Raw genomic sequence first — 17,500 nt, 5'->3', positions numbered from 1 at the left:
GGTCATGAGTTAAAAGTCAGAAGGCACTTAATAAAGTAGATTGATGATTTGCTGTCTGTCTGAACCAAAAAAATTAAAGCAAACTATTTGTACCATCCTGAATTGCAGAGCATCATATTTTTTCCACTGCATCGTATCGTGTTGAATCAAAATCGTATCGACTGCATCGTAATTGTGGGGAATCGTATCGTATCATATCGTATCGTATCGTAGTGTAGCGTATCGTATCGTATCGTATCGTATCGTAGTGTAGTGTATCGTAGCGTATCGTATCGTATCGTAGTGTAGTGTATCGTAGCGTATCGTATCGTATCGTATCGTATCGTAGTGTAGTGTAGCGTATCGTAGCGTAGCGTAGCGTAGCGTAGCGTAGCGTATCGTAGTGTAGTGTATCGTATCGTATCGTATCGTATCGTAGTGTAGCGTATCGTATCGTATCGTATCGTAGTGTAGTGTATCGTAGCGTATCGTATCGTATCGTAGTGTAGTGTAGTGTAGCGTATCGTATCATAGCGTAGCGTAGCGTATCGTAGTGTAGTGTAGCGTATCGTATCGTAGTGTATCGTATCGTATCGTAGTGTATCGTATCGTAGCGTAGCGTAGCGTAGCGTAGCGTATCGTAGTGTAGCGTAGCGTATCGTATCGTATCGTATCGTAGTGTAGTGTATCGTAGCGTAGCGTATCGTATCGTATCGTAGTGTAGTGTATCGTATCGTATCGTATGGTAGTGTAGTGTATCGTAGCGTAGCGTAGCGTAGCGTATCGTAGCGTAGCGTATCGTAGCGTATCGTATCGTAGTGTAGTGTATCTTAGAGTAGCGTATCGTAGCGTATCGTAGCGTATCGTAGCGTAGCGTAGCGTTTCGGTAGCTGCTACATACTGTATGTGTCTTTAACGTATCGTATCATTGGCTATGGATTGTATGTACTAATATATACATGTATGTAACAGCAGGTTTATAGGTATTATTATTTGTATTATTTATTTTTGTATTAATAAGTAGCTCAAAAAAGTACTCAAATGCATAAAATGTAAAAAAGTAGTTATATTTCTTCTTCCTCTTCTTCTTCTTATTATTTATTTATTTATTTATTAAGCATTTTTTTAGTACTCTTTTGACTCATCCCCGCTGAATATCAAGTGCATTAATGTTTTTCCATCATGTACTGCAAACGCATAAGCCAACAGTTTGTGTGTGTGTGTGTGTGTGTGTGTGTGTGTGTGTGTGTGTGTGTGTGTGTGTGTGTGTGTGTGTGTGTGTGTAATGTTATGCGCATGAAGTTCATTAATTCTCTCCATATGACTGTATCTTCTGGACTCAGTGATATAAATCTCGTGCTAATAAGCTGCACCTCTGAGCTGCAAATTAAACATTCTGCTTCATGTCTTGTGTCTGTGTGTGTGTGTGTGTGTGTGTGTGGGTGTGTGTGTGTGTGTGTCTGTGTGTAATGTTAATTAATCCTCACGATTTTCAAGTGTATCTTCTTTGCCCCCAGTTGTTAAAAAAAACCTCCTTCAATAAGCAGGGTGAAAAAAAACACGTCTCACGTGTGCGTGTGTGTGTGTGTGTGTGTGTGTGTGTTGAACCCCCTCCCCATTTCTCTGCCGCGTCTCCGTCAGCGTTGATGTTCCTCCTATTTCTGCCCGTCTCTATTCCCATCTCTTCCTAATTGACGTTCCGGTCCTGGAAGCATTTTTGAGCGTGAGTGGAGACGACAGGATGGTCCTGCACACGGCTGTCATCTCACACCAGGGCTCTCCGTGTTCCTGCTCCGTGTTCTGAGACACATGCCGAGCTCACGGGTGTCCTGCGAGGCCCCCGGTGAAGCCTCCAATCACAGTCCTTGTCATCAGACCCTCGACGGGCGTCCAGGAAGTTAAGAAATCCGTACCGAGTTCATTAACGCAGGCCGCAATTTCCATCATATTCTTCTTGTTTTCCGGATGAGTGGAGAACATCAGAAGTTTTCACTCATTTTTGAGCTGGAAAGGTCATTGTGGGATTTTTTTTTCCCCCTGAACACAAATCAGGAAGTGTTATTCATCATCAAGTGTTATTACAGTGAAAATCCTTCAGGCATGAAAATGCTTTTTCAAGGGTTCTTTCTGCCTTTTATTTTTTTTTCTTTGCTCAAGAAACTGATTCGTTTAGAAAGAATAATTACCCAAAACAGCACACAGAAAACTTTATTGATCACAAAGGGAAATGATTTGGTTGGAATTGTTCCCAGTACAATTTAAGCAAAACTAAATATAAGAAATGTAAAATAAAATATACATATTCTTTTGTATATTAAGTGCAGATCCTGCAGTGTAGCAGCAGTGAAACACATAACAGAAAAGATCAGACTACATGATAATGACACAGTTATAAACTGATAAATATGCGATTATAGATTCAAATTGTACTTTTTATCCGTTTATTGTTACCTCTAATGTTCATGAAACCATTTGGTTTCTGTTTACACGTCATTTGGGGTGTAAAACGCACTCGTTTCTTATGCATACTTTCTATTTTTTATTTTCGTGCAAAAAAAAAGCACAAATTACATCACTGACACTGGAGACTCCTTCCATAAATGTTTAATTACAAGAAAACGTCATATTTAGATTGTTGGGAGTTTATTGTCGATGGAGTATCTGATGTAGCATACCCCGTGATTAAGGAAAGAAAGAGCGAAAGAAAGAGCGAAAGAAAGAAAGAAAGAGCGAAAGAAAGAGCGAAAGAAAGAAAGAAAGAAAGAAAGAAAGAAAGAAAGAAAGAAAGAAAGAAAGAAAGAAAGAAAGAAAGAAAGAAAGAAAGAAAGAAAGAAAGAAAGAAAGAAAGAAAGAAAGAAAGAAAGAAATTTCAGTCACATGTATTTTTTACAGCACAGTTAAAATCCCCCAGCGCTGATAGGAAGCTGTGGTCAGAGCGCAGGGTCCGCTATGTTACAGTGTCCCTAGAGCACAGAGAGTTAAGGGCCTTGCTCAGGAGCCCCCAAGAGTGGCGGTTTGGTCTTGAACCTCCAAGCAGAAATCTAGAACCTTAACCATTGTTCAAGAGTCCCAAAAACATAACAAGTCCTAAAAATAAGGGGGCAAGTAACTATAAAGGAGGCGGATTTGAAATATTTCAGCATCACGCGTAATTTTTTTATTTTTATTTGTTGAATTAATGAACGAATAAATGACCAAAACACGACGTTTGTTTGCCTTGCGTTAGTGTTTAAGTAAAATGAATTTCTCTTCCTGTCTTTATTCCTGCAGGAACTCGTTTATTTCACCCGCGCACGTGTTTATTTGTTCCTCGCGAGAGCTGCAGTAATGAAATGACACGCGGCCGTTACGAAGGTTATGTAATTGTCTCTCCGTCCACCATAATTAGAAAATGAAGGTACTTCGGGGTTTCATTCGAGATCACGGGCCTCGTACCTCAGCTTTAATGCTATATGATTGAATTAAGGAAGCGTGTTTACGGACGAGTTCTGGAAACGTGAATGAGGCGACGGGTTCTGCCTCCGACACGACGCCGTCTCGCTGCAGTAATGATGAAATAAAGTCTTGCTCTTATAAGAATCAGCGTAATTACTGTTGTGGAAATGAGGGAAGATCACGAGGCCGGCGCTGTGTCCATGTTTACCGCCGTGTCTCGGATTAAAGACGCCGTAATTACCAGGCTGGGTGGAGGGGCGTGTCTGTGTGTGTGTGTGTGTGTGTGTGTGTGTGTGTGTGTGTGTGTGTACTGTAGACACCTGTTATAGCACTGTGGTCTGAACACTAATTTCTGTTTATTCAGCTGATTACTCTGGGAAACGGTATAAAGGACACGATGACGTACGTTCAGCTGCATCCTGCACTCAATCTATTCCCTCGTTTAATTCGAGACGCGCGATGCGATTCTGGTGTCTGTTGTTATTCTGTTAAATATTCCTCAAAAAATAAAACCCATGGCATTCGAGTTCCATGTCAAGAATTGTGCGCCAACAACCATCTCGTCAGTGCACAAGTATCTCAAGATATTATTAAAAAAATCTGCTTTAAAGCAAACCAACAGAAAACACAGTGAAATCCAGCAAACACTGTGATTTTATTTTCCTGACAAACCCAAACACGCAAACAGACTCGTTAACAAAACTAGCGAACAGCCGAATGTATGGTTTTCTGTTCTTTTGTCTTGTTGTTGTGAGAATAGAGGACAAGAAAAGGAAGAGAAAAAGATCATAGGCTGGTAGTGGGGCATTTTCTGGCCTGAGGGTTGTGCGACACACACACACACACACACACACACACACACACACACCTCTTCAGTTTCTATCTCCATCACCCTCGCTCTTGTCCCTCAAGACCTGGAGATCCACGTGTCCTCTCTCTGTCCCTTAATCCGACCTTGAACTGGATTCCAAAAACACACTGCATGTTTGCGCTGTAATTCAGATTTAATTAAAGTTGTCTTTGGTTAATGGGCAAGAGTTATTTACTGGAAATATTGATTAGCGCTGGATGAATTCGCTCCGTCTCTGGGCTCGGAGTAAAAGCGAGTTTTATGCGTGCGGTAACGGCTTTATCAGCCTTATATTGAAAATACACACAATTAAACCGCCTGCTTGCAGTAAATGTTATAAAATATGCAGTTAATGTATATAGCAGGAGTTAAACAACACGGTTATGTGTGTGTGTGTGTGTGTGTGTGTGTGTGTGTGTGTGTGTGTGTGTGTGTGTGTGTGTGTGTGTGTGTGTTAATGGCTGATGTGGTGTACACACCACCTCCCACTTCAACATCTGGACACATAAAAAATGGACTATGACCCAAGAGCCTTAATTGATAAAAACACATAAAACATTTTCATGAAGATTAATAGTGTGTCTATTGTAGATGAAGAAATATTGTAGGTTACTTTGTGTTAATCATGTACTGTATGAAGAGGTATTATGTGTGTACAGTATTTGAAGAGTTCTTGAGTGATGGAGTGTGTTTATGGTATATAGTGTGAATGTGTGTCTAATGTACAACTCCAATTAAAAAAGAAGTTGGCATGCTGTGTAAATTGTAAATTAAAATCAATGCAATGATTTGCAAAAACCCATAAATCCGTATTTTATTCACAATTGAAATAATTTTTTAACTGAGAATATATTTACCATGTTACGGGAAAAAAAAGGTCATTTTGAATTTGATGGCCGAAACACGTTTTAAGAAAACTTAGGACAGGGTCATGTTTTCCACCTTGTAGAATCACGTCTTCTGTCCGTATACATCTAGGAACTGAGGAGACCAGGTGCTGAAGTTTCGGGAGAGGAATGTTGTTCCTTATGTGTCCGATACAGGATTCTAGCTGCTCATCAGTTGTGGGTGTTCTTCGTTGTGTTTTTCGCTTCATGCTGCAACAAATGTTTTTAAATAGTGAAAGGTCTAGACTACAGGCCGGCCCGGTTCAGCACCTCTAAAACCTTTTACCAAGGATGGAAGCATTTTTTGCTCTAGATTTTGTATGTAGGATTGAGCGTTGATGGAGCCTTTCCATTCCACAGGCACTAATGCACTGAGGCACTACGCACTGACAACAAGCCATATAGTCCCACTTCTCTTTAGTCCAGAGGACATGGTGTCCTTTGTGTCCATTGTACAAAAAGAAATACAATTCCGATCCATCTGACTACAGAACAGTTTTCCAATTTGCCTCAGTACATTTTAGAATTAGCTTTCGATTTCTAAAATTGTTCCACAGTTTGTAAACACAGTCTTTTACAGAATGGTGAAGCTCCACTCATCCTTACTTCTGAGAGACTTTCCCTTTCTAAGATACACAATTTATACCCAATCATTTTACTGACCTGCTGTTTATTAACCTCATTAGTTACGAAACGTTTCGTTAACTGTTTAATTTTAATGACACTTACTTTTTCACTTTTTTACCTCTGTCCCAACCTTTTTAAAAGGTTTTGCGGCCATCAAATTCGAAATGACCTTAATTTTTACCTTAAAATGGTACATTTCCTCAGTTTAAATATATGTTTTCTCTTTCGAATAAAATATTCTTTTATCAGATTTGCTCATCATCGCATTCGGTTTTTATTTACATTTTAGACTTTTTTGTTCGTTTGGTTGTGGAAGTGTTGAGTGAAGTGTCTATGGTAGATAAAGAGTGCCATGTGTCTATGGCAGAGGTAGTGTGTGTCTTTGTTGCTATGTACGTGTTGTTCTGTTAACAGGACAGAAACATACACATTGCCCTGGTTCTCCAAGTGTCCCGGTTCTGTCATGTTAAAGTGTCATTGGACTGTTTTACAGCATTTAGCAGAGCAGCATCCAGCAATATCACTGCCCTCCTGGTGCATGCATGCCGCGTTAGCATGATCATGATTGGCATTCAATTTCCGAGCCCTGCTCCGTCCTTGCTAGCTTTAATTAACCAAGAAACCACAGACCTTATCTTCTACACATGGTTTTCGTTCGGTGTGATCAGCGCTGGGTTGTGAGAGTCAGATCCTCGACTTTAAGAGCCGGCTGATCTTTATCTGCCCTGGGGAATCTCTCCGTACGGGGGGTTTAAGATTCCGGCCGTTCTGTGTTTAACTCATGGTTCCCTCAGTAGCTATCAGATGTTTATCTCTAACTAATAAAAGATTCATTTCGATGCACTGCTTTGTGATGAAGAGTCGAGTTTTATGGGGAACCTGGTTTCACAGGAACATTTAACATTTTCTCGTAAACCGTAAATGCAATACACATCATCTTTATTCTATTACAAGGATAATTCAATGATAAAATTCCATATAATGTCGATGTATGAGCATGTGATGTGTGGCCATATTTTCCCAATACGTTTGTTCCACTACAGAAATTTTGAAATCTATAAAACCTCTCTATTTTTCTGGATCTCTGTAGGGAATTTGGTTGGCGAGACCCCGAGCTTCCTGAAGTCATCCAGATGTTGCAGCATCAGTTTCCGTCGGTTCAGTCCAACGCTGCAGCGTACCTGCAGCACCTGTGCTTCGGGGACAACAAGATCAAGGCTGAGGTGAGTTATAGTTCATCATCATCATTAAAGTTCTTCCGAGCTTTTATAGTCTTCCAGAGCGTCAGGAAGCTGTTTATCATTCAGCAGGGTAAAAAACAAGGTGTGATTATGTGGAAGTCGGTTTTTGGCAAATGTTTTGTAACACACCAACAGATGCACGCACAGTCACAGGTAGCACCGACCTTCATAAGTTCGTGTTCCAAAACACATGGTCTTGTGTACATCTGGAGCTGTGCAGCTGGTGCTAATCTGATCACATGCGTTCCCCTGTCACCGAGCTCCTCCTCACACGCTAAACAACCTGATCTCACTTCCACACTCACCAGATCCTGCAGACTTCACTCTCTTCCCGAAGATGAAGATCCAGCTCAGTAGGTGCTTGAGACGCTTCAAAAAGAAAACTTTCAGGACACGTTCCAGAAGAACACTGGGGGCGCTGTATTGCTGTACAACGGGACTATTTTGAAAGTGATCATGTGGAAACATAGATAAATGAGTACTTGTAAGCAGAGCTCGTCTTGATACCTGTTTTGATATCACCTCATAAACATTAAGAAAGCTTTAAGAAATCCGGGCCGGAGAGTTTCATCGTTCTTTAAGGAATGTAAATTCGAACATGTTTTTTTCTGGAACGTTGCGCCGATCCTGCGGAGCTCCTCGTTCACCATATTGACCTCTTTTGTTCTATAGAAATTAATTCTTACGCACGTCGTCAGCAGATAATTCGTCTCTTTATTGATGCGGGACCTTTTTTTCTGTACAGCGAGACAAATAATAAAAGGCAACAACGATGTATTGACGTGTACATGTAGCAGCTCAGTAATTGGGTCTCGAAGGCTTAAAGGGGGCTGACGGAAATTAAATCCTAGGAACAAATCAAAATAAATAAATAAACCACGAGAGCCAATGAGAGCAGCAGACCAACCTCTAAATGTTATTTAATGAAAAAATAAAGTTCAGTTTCCGATGAGGAGCGTTTGCTTCGTTCCTCTGTGCTGTCGTATTCATTACACAATTTCCCAAATTTATTACCAAAATTCTGTTTGCTCTGATTTGTTTTACAAGATGTAGAAATGAACCTTTCAGCAAGAAACTCTCGAGTGGAATGAGAAAGTTTTATTAATGAAAGTTCGCTCCGGGACATTACTGTACAAGCGTCACGTCGCGCTCTTTCAGACGTTCATGTTTTAATTTCTAAAGTCTTACAAAGAACGAATCCAGAAACCTACGATGAAGAGTCGTGCCGTTAGTCTGTTCTATAGACTGCTGTTTTATTATCCATTCACTGGTGGTTTATTTACTTTAATGTAGCTTCAATTACACATAAAGTGAAATGGTTCAGGATGAAACGGCACAATTACCAGACCTATAAACACGTTCTAGAATATAAATACTGCTATATTTATGATTATTTAAGTAATAATTCAGGTGTAGGTATGAAGTGTTCCAGGATATGGAGGAGAGTATTAAATCACTGAGGAGATTTAATGGAGGAGAGTATCACTGTATTAAACTGACTGAATGGTCCAAAATAACGTTTAATTTCCATTACACATTTTACATACGACTATAATTCTGCTGCTCCGCATCACACACAGATAAAGTAGTGCCAGAAGTGGAGTTATTTATATGAAAAATCCACAGAGTCTGTGTTGCATCTTCACTAATAATGAAGCTGTTGGAGTAACTCCTGGTGCTGTTTTTCCAGGAACATTTTCTTCTCCAGTTTGTTTATAAAAGTCTATGTATTCACCATAGACGTTCCACCACACGCAAAACTCCAACATGGAGCTCAGTGAGGTCATTAAGAAATGTGTACAATCGCTGCCTCACTCTGGATGGAACTGGAACTGTATGTTACTATGGTTACAGGTGTTTATAAGCAGCACATTCATTTAGATTCAACTGACGATTGCAAACTATCTGAACTTCCAGCCAATCACAATCCACTATTCACACCTGAACTCCTTCCAGCCAATCACAATCCACTATTCACACCTGAACTCCTTACAGCCAATCACAATCCACTATTCACACCTGAACTCTTTCCAGCCAATCACAATCCACTATTCACACCTGAACTCCTTACAGCCAATCACAATCCACTATTCACACCTGAACTCTTTCCAGCCAATCACAATCCACTATTCAGACCTGAACTCCTTCCAGCCAATCACAATCCACTATTCACACCTGAACTCTTTCCAGCCAATCACAATCCACAATTCACACCTGAACTCCTTCCAGCCAATCACAATCCACTATTCACACCTGAACTCCTTCCAGCCAATCACAATCCACTATTCACACCTGAACTCTTTCCAGCCAATCACAATCCACTATTCACACCTGAACTCTTTCCAGCCAATCACAATCCACTATTCACACCTGAACTCTTTCCAGCCAATCACAATCCACTATTCACACCTGAACTCCTTCCAGCCAATCACAATCCACTATTCACACCTGAACTCTTTCCAGCCAATCACAATCCACTATTCAGACCTGAACTCTTTCCAGCCAATCACAATCCACTATTCACACCTGAACTCTTTCCAGCCAATCACAATCCACTATTCAGACCTGAACTCCTTCCAGCCAATCACAATCCACTATTCACACCTGAACTCCTTCCAGCCAATCACAATCCACAATTCACACCTGAACTCCTTCCAGCCAATCACAATCCACTATTCACACCTGAACTCCTTCCAGCCAATCACAATCCACTATTCACACCTGAACTCCTTCCAGCTATTCAGTTGGACAGGGAAATGATGATTCTTAATAGTATGTATTTTTTTTTAGATGCTTTGCAGTTTGTTTTGGTTTTGATTGAATATACTGATTAAAATGCAATAAAACAAACTGAACAAATTATAAAATGAGCAATTATGTAATTATCACTGTGTCGTTACTTCTGGGACACTTTGAGAAGAAACATGGCCGTGTGCATTTTGAAACAGCGGAGTGGAACGTGTGGAGCGTCTGGAAAGTAATATATTCACTTATGACTTTTAGATTAGCTGAATCTGCATTGTTTCATAATTGCTGTGCAGTGCATCTAAATCCTTTACGGAAATTTCCTCCTACACGTTTCCTCTTCGTAGCATGTGCAGGTCGTCTTAAATGATGAAAAGATGGTGAAAGAAACACTAATATATATACTATATAGACAAAAGTATTGGGACACCTGACTTTCCAGCCACACGTGGCATTCCAGACCTTCTCACCTTCTCACCTACATCAGTACCTGACTTTACTAACACCCTTGTGGATAAATAAGCACAAGTATATCCACAAGCACACTCCAAAATGTAGTGGAACATCTTCCCAGAAGAGTGGAGGGCAATATAAGAGCGAATTGGGACTTAATGTGGAACGTGAAGCTCAAAAAGCAGGAAAAAGCCCAGACTTATCACACTTACTAATGCAGGTGTCTGCAAACCTTTGGCAATATATATATGCATGGAGACATAATGCATTTGTACCAGGTGTAGCATTACAGGTGTGTGTGTGTGTGTGTGTGTGTGTGTGTGAGGCCAGGTGTTGGAATCGAAGATTTAATTACATGTGACAGCATCACAGCAGATGGTTGTGGAGGTCTGGACAGGTTATTTCACGACTGCCATTCATTTCCCAGAATGCACGCTTGCACAGACTCCTCAGCGTCACGCTCAGCGTTGTCTCCTGAGAGCCCCTGATGAGTAAAAATCATGTTTTTTTTTTTTTTTTTTTTGTGTATTTTCTAACCATCATCCCAGCAAGCTGTGATTGGTCTTTCCAGCGAGAGAAGCTGAAGAGCGAATTCTTCTGGAAGTAAAACGTTAATAGCGTTGTGACTTTGTTCATCAGAAACGGAGGAAACAATCCTGAGCCTGTAAACCGAGCACTATTTATAGCAGGGGGTCTTCAGTTCCCCAGAACCCCCCTTCCGCCAACCGCTTCGTCTCTGTCTGGCTTAAGTTCAGCTTCATCAGCCGTTTTTTGGCAGGAAGTCTAATCTTTCGATTTCTTTGTGTGTGTGTGTGTGTGTGTGTGTGTGTGTGTGTGTGTGTGTGTGTGTGTGTGTGTGTGTGTGTGTGTAATTCTGAAATCAAGCCGGAAGAGCATCTGCATCTCTAATTGAACGCCACTGAGTCTCTGATTCATCCAGACCACACAGTCGCCATTGTTTATTACACGGTTTTGTTAAAAGTATTGGGACACTTTTCTTTATGGACAGATTCCGAATTGGTTCTTCTCCAAAGTTTGAGACACACAATTATATCAGACGTCTTTGGCTGACCTCTAACCTCTATACTGACCTTTATTAATAACATTATAGAGGTCAGTTTTAGTTTGAAAGTTGACCTTTATTATCAAATACAGATACGATACGAGTTAAATATTTATTTAAAATAAGTTTTTTAAATATGTCTCTACCATTGTTCTGAGATCCAATCCAAATAGAAGTATAGTAAATAAATAATAAATAATAAATAATAGTTTCATTGCAAGTCATTGCAGGTTATTTAGACAATAATGGCTGTATGTTGAGTTATTTTTCAGAGGACAGTAAATCTGTACTGATATACAAACTGCACATTGATAATCTACAATATATCCAAGTTTCATTTCTATAGTATTGTCCCTCAAGAAGATATAATACAATGGATGCTGAAAAACAGTGAACATCATCAAACCACATTAAACCACTAATCTCCACTCGGTGAAGCTCGGTATAAACACGCTCCCGACGCCGTCCCGTTCCTAGGCGTGCTGTAACGTGGCTGAGTGCACAGCGAGTGCTCTCACGTGTATTAACGTACGCAGGAAGAGAAACTGTAAAGCGCTGTGAGAATTACAGAAGGTGTCAGACGTGTTTTTATGCGCTCGTCACGGGACGCTGCAGAGGCTTGAAGAGAGTAAATAAGTGAGAAAGTAGGAGTGAGGTGTCAGTCATTGTGATGGCGAGCGGCGTTCTCCTGGGCGCACTTGGCACTCTGTAGCCGCCTCTTTAATCAACTTGGCTTGCTTTAATTGATTGATGCAGAACACAAAGACGCTGTTGACTGAGACTTAGTCACGCTGTTTGTTCTCACCACCATGATTCAGACGCCGATCCCCGGTGCATTTCACTTCCTGACCGGGTTTCAGAAAACGCTTTTGTGGTTATTGAAACGTTTCTTCTACATTTAACATTGGATTTGATTTGCCATTTGAATAATAATCCTCAGTGACTGTGAGCTGTCATTGTCATTCATCATTTTACTGAGTTATTCCTTACATTTGGACATTTTATTAAAATTGTGACGCTTCAGTCTTATTTCTCTGTGGTCTTGTAGCCATAAATACGAGCTCATATTAATGGTTATTCATTCAAACACACTCTCAGCATCCAGAAAGTTCTTTTCTCTATACATTCAGCTGAAATACTTCACCGTGCCTCTTGTAAAACTTACCAAAGATGTTCTTTAGTAGTTGGAGTTTTCTTGTTCATCCCAGAGCAGTTCAGTAGGATTTAGGTGCAGTGACTGGGAAGGTCGTTCCATGGTAGATATCACTCCAGTCATCTGTTGTGTTGTACGATGAAGTCGGTTCCAATGAGCCGCAGTCCAGAACTGCATGGTGTTGAAGTGTGGAATGGAAGCTATGTTGGTTCAGGATTCCATTCATTTTCCAGAACCTTCTCTGCTCCAAAACAACCCCAAATCATTGAACTTCTACCTCCATGTGTGGGTGTGGGGGTGAAGGAGTCTGATCATGTCTTCCCTACTGTTCTCCATCTTACATAAGTTCTTCTGGTAGAGACACAAACGTCCCATACGGAACTTCCATCCACGCATCCACTGTCACATAAGTTTATTGCAGAGACAGTAAAGGAACATGTTTGTGTCTCAAAAAACATAAAAGATTTGGTGTTTCCACACGTTTTCACAGGCTCTGTAAATCTAAATCTAAATCACGTCATCATTTTAATGTCGTTAGAAATATAATTTTTTTTATTATTTTTCATTTAATCGAATTAATTTAAACATCATTTTGTTTGATTGGGAAAAAATGCGGAAAAAAGACAGAAAAATTGACAATTATTCATTTGTTTGCTTGTTTAATGTGTTTATTCACAGAATTATTCACAGATTCACAAAAAAATCGCAGCATCCACTTCGTTGCTAATGACTGAGAGTCTTTAAAATAAACACTTTCAAAATACATTCAGTATAAAATTAGAAAAATAAAACTACCACTAATACAAAATATTCGACGTCATGAGATCCATCTTTAACCTGTAGAACTGCTAATTAAACACCATTACCCGACAACCAGGAACGAGAAGAACCCAGTATATCAGCAGCGATGTGACGTTCTCTCTTTTCCTCAGATCCGAAGGCAGGGTGGTATCCCCTTGCTGGTGGACCTGCTGGATCATCGGATGGCGGAGGTGCACCGAAGCGCCTGTGGAGCTCTGAGGAACCTGGTCTACGGGAAAGCTAACGACGACAACAAGATAGCCCTGAAGAACTGTGGAGGAATCCCAGCACTGGTACGTCTGCTGAGGAAAACCTCTGACGTGGACATCAGGGAGCTGGTTACAGGTAAGACGTGGTCTATTTTCTTTATTATTTGCCCTGATTTTTTGGTGTCTGATCTGTAAGATAAAAACACTACAGTTGTAACTTTGATGAGATTGGACCATTCGTGAAGGTTTTGTTACCAGGCAGATGCTTTAGTTTTACTTTTGCATTACATTTACGGCATTTGGCGGATGCCATTATCCAGATCCACTTACAATTATGTCACTTATACAACTGAGCTGTATACAACTGAGGGCCTTAGTCAGGGGCCCAGCAGTTGCAGCTGGGTGGTGCTAGGATTTGAACTTATGATCTTCTGATCAGAAGTCCAAAATTGTAACCACTGAGCTCACACTTTTTTGTTTGTTTGTTATAGATACTATCTGTTTTTATGTTTACTAATTAGTGAAGTATTAGTATTACTAGTTTGAAGCTCCACCCACACCCACATTCTCTCTCTACCAGCCACACCCTTTCCTTATCATCCACACCCTCTCCTTATCAGCCACACCCTTTCCTTATCATCCACACCCTCTCCTTATCATCCATGCCCTCTGCTTATCATCCACGCCCTCTCCCTACCAGCCACGCCCTTGACTTTATGACTTTATGATTACGATTACAGCAGCAGTTCTTGGGTACCAATGTACAGAATCCAGTTATGATTATTTACTATAAGAAAGATATATATATGTTTTTCACAAACAGATATCTTCAGGAAATGTGTGTAGATGAGGCGTCAGATACTGCACGCTGGTCTTGTGAGTCCTTTGTGAGATATCTTGTGTTTTTTAGCATTAAATCATGCTTAAATCGAAACACGTCCTCTTCAGAACACACTGACATTGTCTTTTAATAATCTCTAAAGCCGCCTGTCTAATGACACATGTCCAACAAGTCTGGCTTTCCCACTTGAGGGTAAATTAAGTCAGTTACTGCATAATTTATCCACCAATGGACTGACAAGTGTGGAGCAAAAGTGCTTCAGCGAGATCCATCTGGTCTTCTTCGGTAATGTCGTTTGTCTCGTGCTGCTGCTGCTTCTCACTCTGAAGAGAAGATGCAGAGATGGGCTATGATGAGTCGATCGATCTTCTCTCGCTGTGTGGGTTTGCAAATGTGTATCCTGCTCCTTCTAGGTCAGGGGTCTTGTTGAGTTTAGAGCAAAGAATGCTGGGAGTTATTGTTATTACTGGAGTCATGGGAAATGCCATGGATGCAGGAGAACCCGATGTGTGCACTGAGTGAAGATGTGGAGGTGTGCAAAAGCAAGATTACAGGTTTGGTTTCATTTTTTGTTTCATGTAATGGAAAAAAAAATACAAACCACCAGGAGCCACTGGAACACCTTCAGTGGCATTAAATTCAACAAGTCTCTGAGTTTAGGTTTCTGAACTGTCAGCTCCTTCATGTTCTCCCCTGGAGTTTAATCAGAGTTCGCTGGTTTCCTCCCACGTTTCAAAAACAAGCCTCTATGTGAAATGTGTCCTTCACATTGTCCCTGAGTCTGAAGGAGAGCATGAATGTCATGTCTCCTGCAATAGACTGATCTCACATCCACGGTGTATTCCTCCTATGACCTTGACAGGGATAAAACGTTACTGGAGATAAATAGTATATTATAACGAGTTTTACAAGTACAGTCTATGAAAGAAGCTGACTATCCATAACTCTTGATGACCTTCATACGTCAGTATATCCTCCTTCTTTGGGTCTCATTCTTGCACATCAAGAACAGGAGAACTCAATCAAGCTACATATAAAAAAAACCCTGTAAAACGTTCCTGACTCCACTGTGACTGACTGTGTGCTTCTAGCCTGCTAAATGCCCATTAACATATAAATTAAACTCCATGCTGTGCGGCGTACTTAGAGTGGCCGCTGTCACTGTTTAATCAGCCGGCCGGAGACCCAGAGGATTCTCATCCACTCTAATAAGCCGGAGAATCAGAGACACTCTTGGCCCGCCTTTGTAGAGCCACACGAATTTAGGAACCATTAACCGGGGAGAAAAGGGTTTCTGTAGGTTGCTAATGATACTGCCATCAGAAATGGGTTCCCCCTCCTACGAGAGCTCATAACTCAGTGGTTAAAGCTCTGGGATACTGATCTGAAGATCATGGTTTAAGCTCATGACGGTATGGTCACAGTATGGTTGAGGGTACGGTCAAGCTGCCACTCTTAGCAGGTATCATGGCTGGCCTCTGTGCTCTGACCCCAGCTTCCTAACATTACTTGGATAAGCGAAGAAAGAAATCCTCATGTGACAACTTTTTTAACCTGAAAGGATAAAACTATTATTATGCCTCCAAAGATTAAAAAATAGAGGTGGATTCAGAGCAGTTTGGGAAAAGACCCCTAGACGGGACAGCGAGAATCCGAGGTGGTGTCCTGAGACGCCACTGAGATCCCTTCACCTGCTCAGAACTTTGAGATTCGACTTTGGGACTGTTTTCTCATCAGGTAGCATCTCTGTGAGTATTTTTGATGATTGTTTCTGTCCAGCTCGTTTTAATGACATTGAACCACAGCACTCGTCTTTTTTTTTTTGTATGTGATCAAATTTCAAATCAGAGCACAAACTCCGTAGATTCTGGCAACCAACACCACAATAAGATGATTTGCTTCTCTTTTGTAGCGACTCTGTACGGGTTTGTATTGGCCACGTCCAGTGTTCCTTATGTTTAACGCTAGCGTCGTGTTGTAATCGTGACGTCGGCATTAAAAGGGTCTATACTGATTTAGTGTTTTGTTTGTAAGGTTTAAAAGCACTTAAGTGGATGCATTCAAAGCACAAGGTCTTTTCCTGCATCTCAGAGCAAACCCTTGGTTTCTAAATGAAAAGCCGCAGCACCTCGGGCGTTGTGTTTTCTTTGCTTTTTTTTAGGTCTTTGTTGAATGAGTCAGGCTTTAATTGATATACAGTGGCCACATGGAGCAGATGGAATATTAGTCCACACTCCGGAAGGAAGCTGGTGAAAAACTCCAACAGATGAAAATCCCCTGAGAAGCAGCCGAACGCTTTGGCACGGAGAACCGTTTGGCTCTCATTACAGATCATTAATGTGTTGTGAAACTGTAGACTACGGCTCCGTGGAGTAGAACTGGGAGGTGACTGATTTTTCGTAGCCAAGCAAACGGGGGCCTGATTCATTACACCACTCTGTGGTGGTTCGCAAAGGTCTTCCAATGGACCAAATTTAAAAGCTAATAGATAAGGTTTCAAAGATCCATTTTTAAGGTGAGAACAATCACCCATTTAAAGTAAATAATGCAGTTCAAATTCTAAACCATTAATAGTTACTCGTATTTTTCACTGAAATTTCTTAAAGCTGTTTTTAAAGAACTCTTAAAGCAGGAGTCCCCAAACATTTTTCTGTGAGGATCACATAACTTCTCCTTTCTTTAATGGTGGTCCGGGATTTTCTGTATCCGAGTGACTACCAGAACTTCTGCACCGGTACTGAATCACAAAAATGTGCTTTATTGATTAATAAATAAAATACAGCACTCTCCGTGCAGCGTGCAGTCTCGTAGCAGCAGTAATTTGCCCCTAGAGGCCGCTCTCATAATGACAGTGGACCGGAAGCCGGAAAAACTATCGGTATGGAATTTTGCAGATACTTGAAAGTTCTAGCAGTTATCTAGCAACTAGCGACCTTTATTAATAAATAAGGGATATTTTAGTTTGAAACCCAACCTTTATTATCAAATACACAAATGAGTAAAACATATATTTAAAATTAAATGTACAAAATATGTCTCTGGCATTGTTCAGAGGGCCGTTCCAAATGTGGTGTGTAGTTTGGGGACCCCTGCTTTAAAGGTTAAAGGCTTTGCGTTAGTGTTTGGAAGGTCAGGGGTTTTAGGCCCAGCATTGTCAAGCTGCCACTGGTGGACCCGTAAGCGAGTGTCTTACTCCTGTTTGCTACAGGGGTGCTG

General features: G+C 40.9%; 1 protein-coding gene across 5 annotated transcripts in view; it reads left to right on the top strand.

The window, feature by feature from the left end:
- Positions 1-17,500, top strand: part of ctnnd2a (catenin (cadherin-associated protein), delta 2a) — a 217,204-nt gene that overhangs the window by 138,864 nt on the left and 60,840 nt on the right. For all 5 annotated transcript variants that reach the window (XM_083529368.1, XM_083529370.1, XM_083529369.1 and 2 more), the window contains 2 exons: positions 6,869-7,001; positions 13,366-13,579. In XM_083529368.1, coding sequence (XP_083385494.1) covers positions 6,869-7,001; positions 13,366-13,579 — 347 coding nt within the window. The remainder of the gene's footprint in view (positions 1-6,868; positions 7,002-13,365; positions 13,580-17,500) is intronic.

This window comes from Silurus aristotelis (genome assembly GCF_946808225.1).
Source record: "Silurus aristotelis genome assembly, chromosome: 25".
Classification (NCBI taxonomy): Eukaryota; Metazoa; Chordata; class Actinopteri; order Siluriformes; family Siluridae; genus Silurus; species Silurus aristotelis.
Note: the sequence above shows the minus strand (reverse complement) of the source record. Positions and strands in the feature narration are given on the sequence as shown.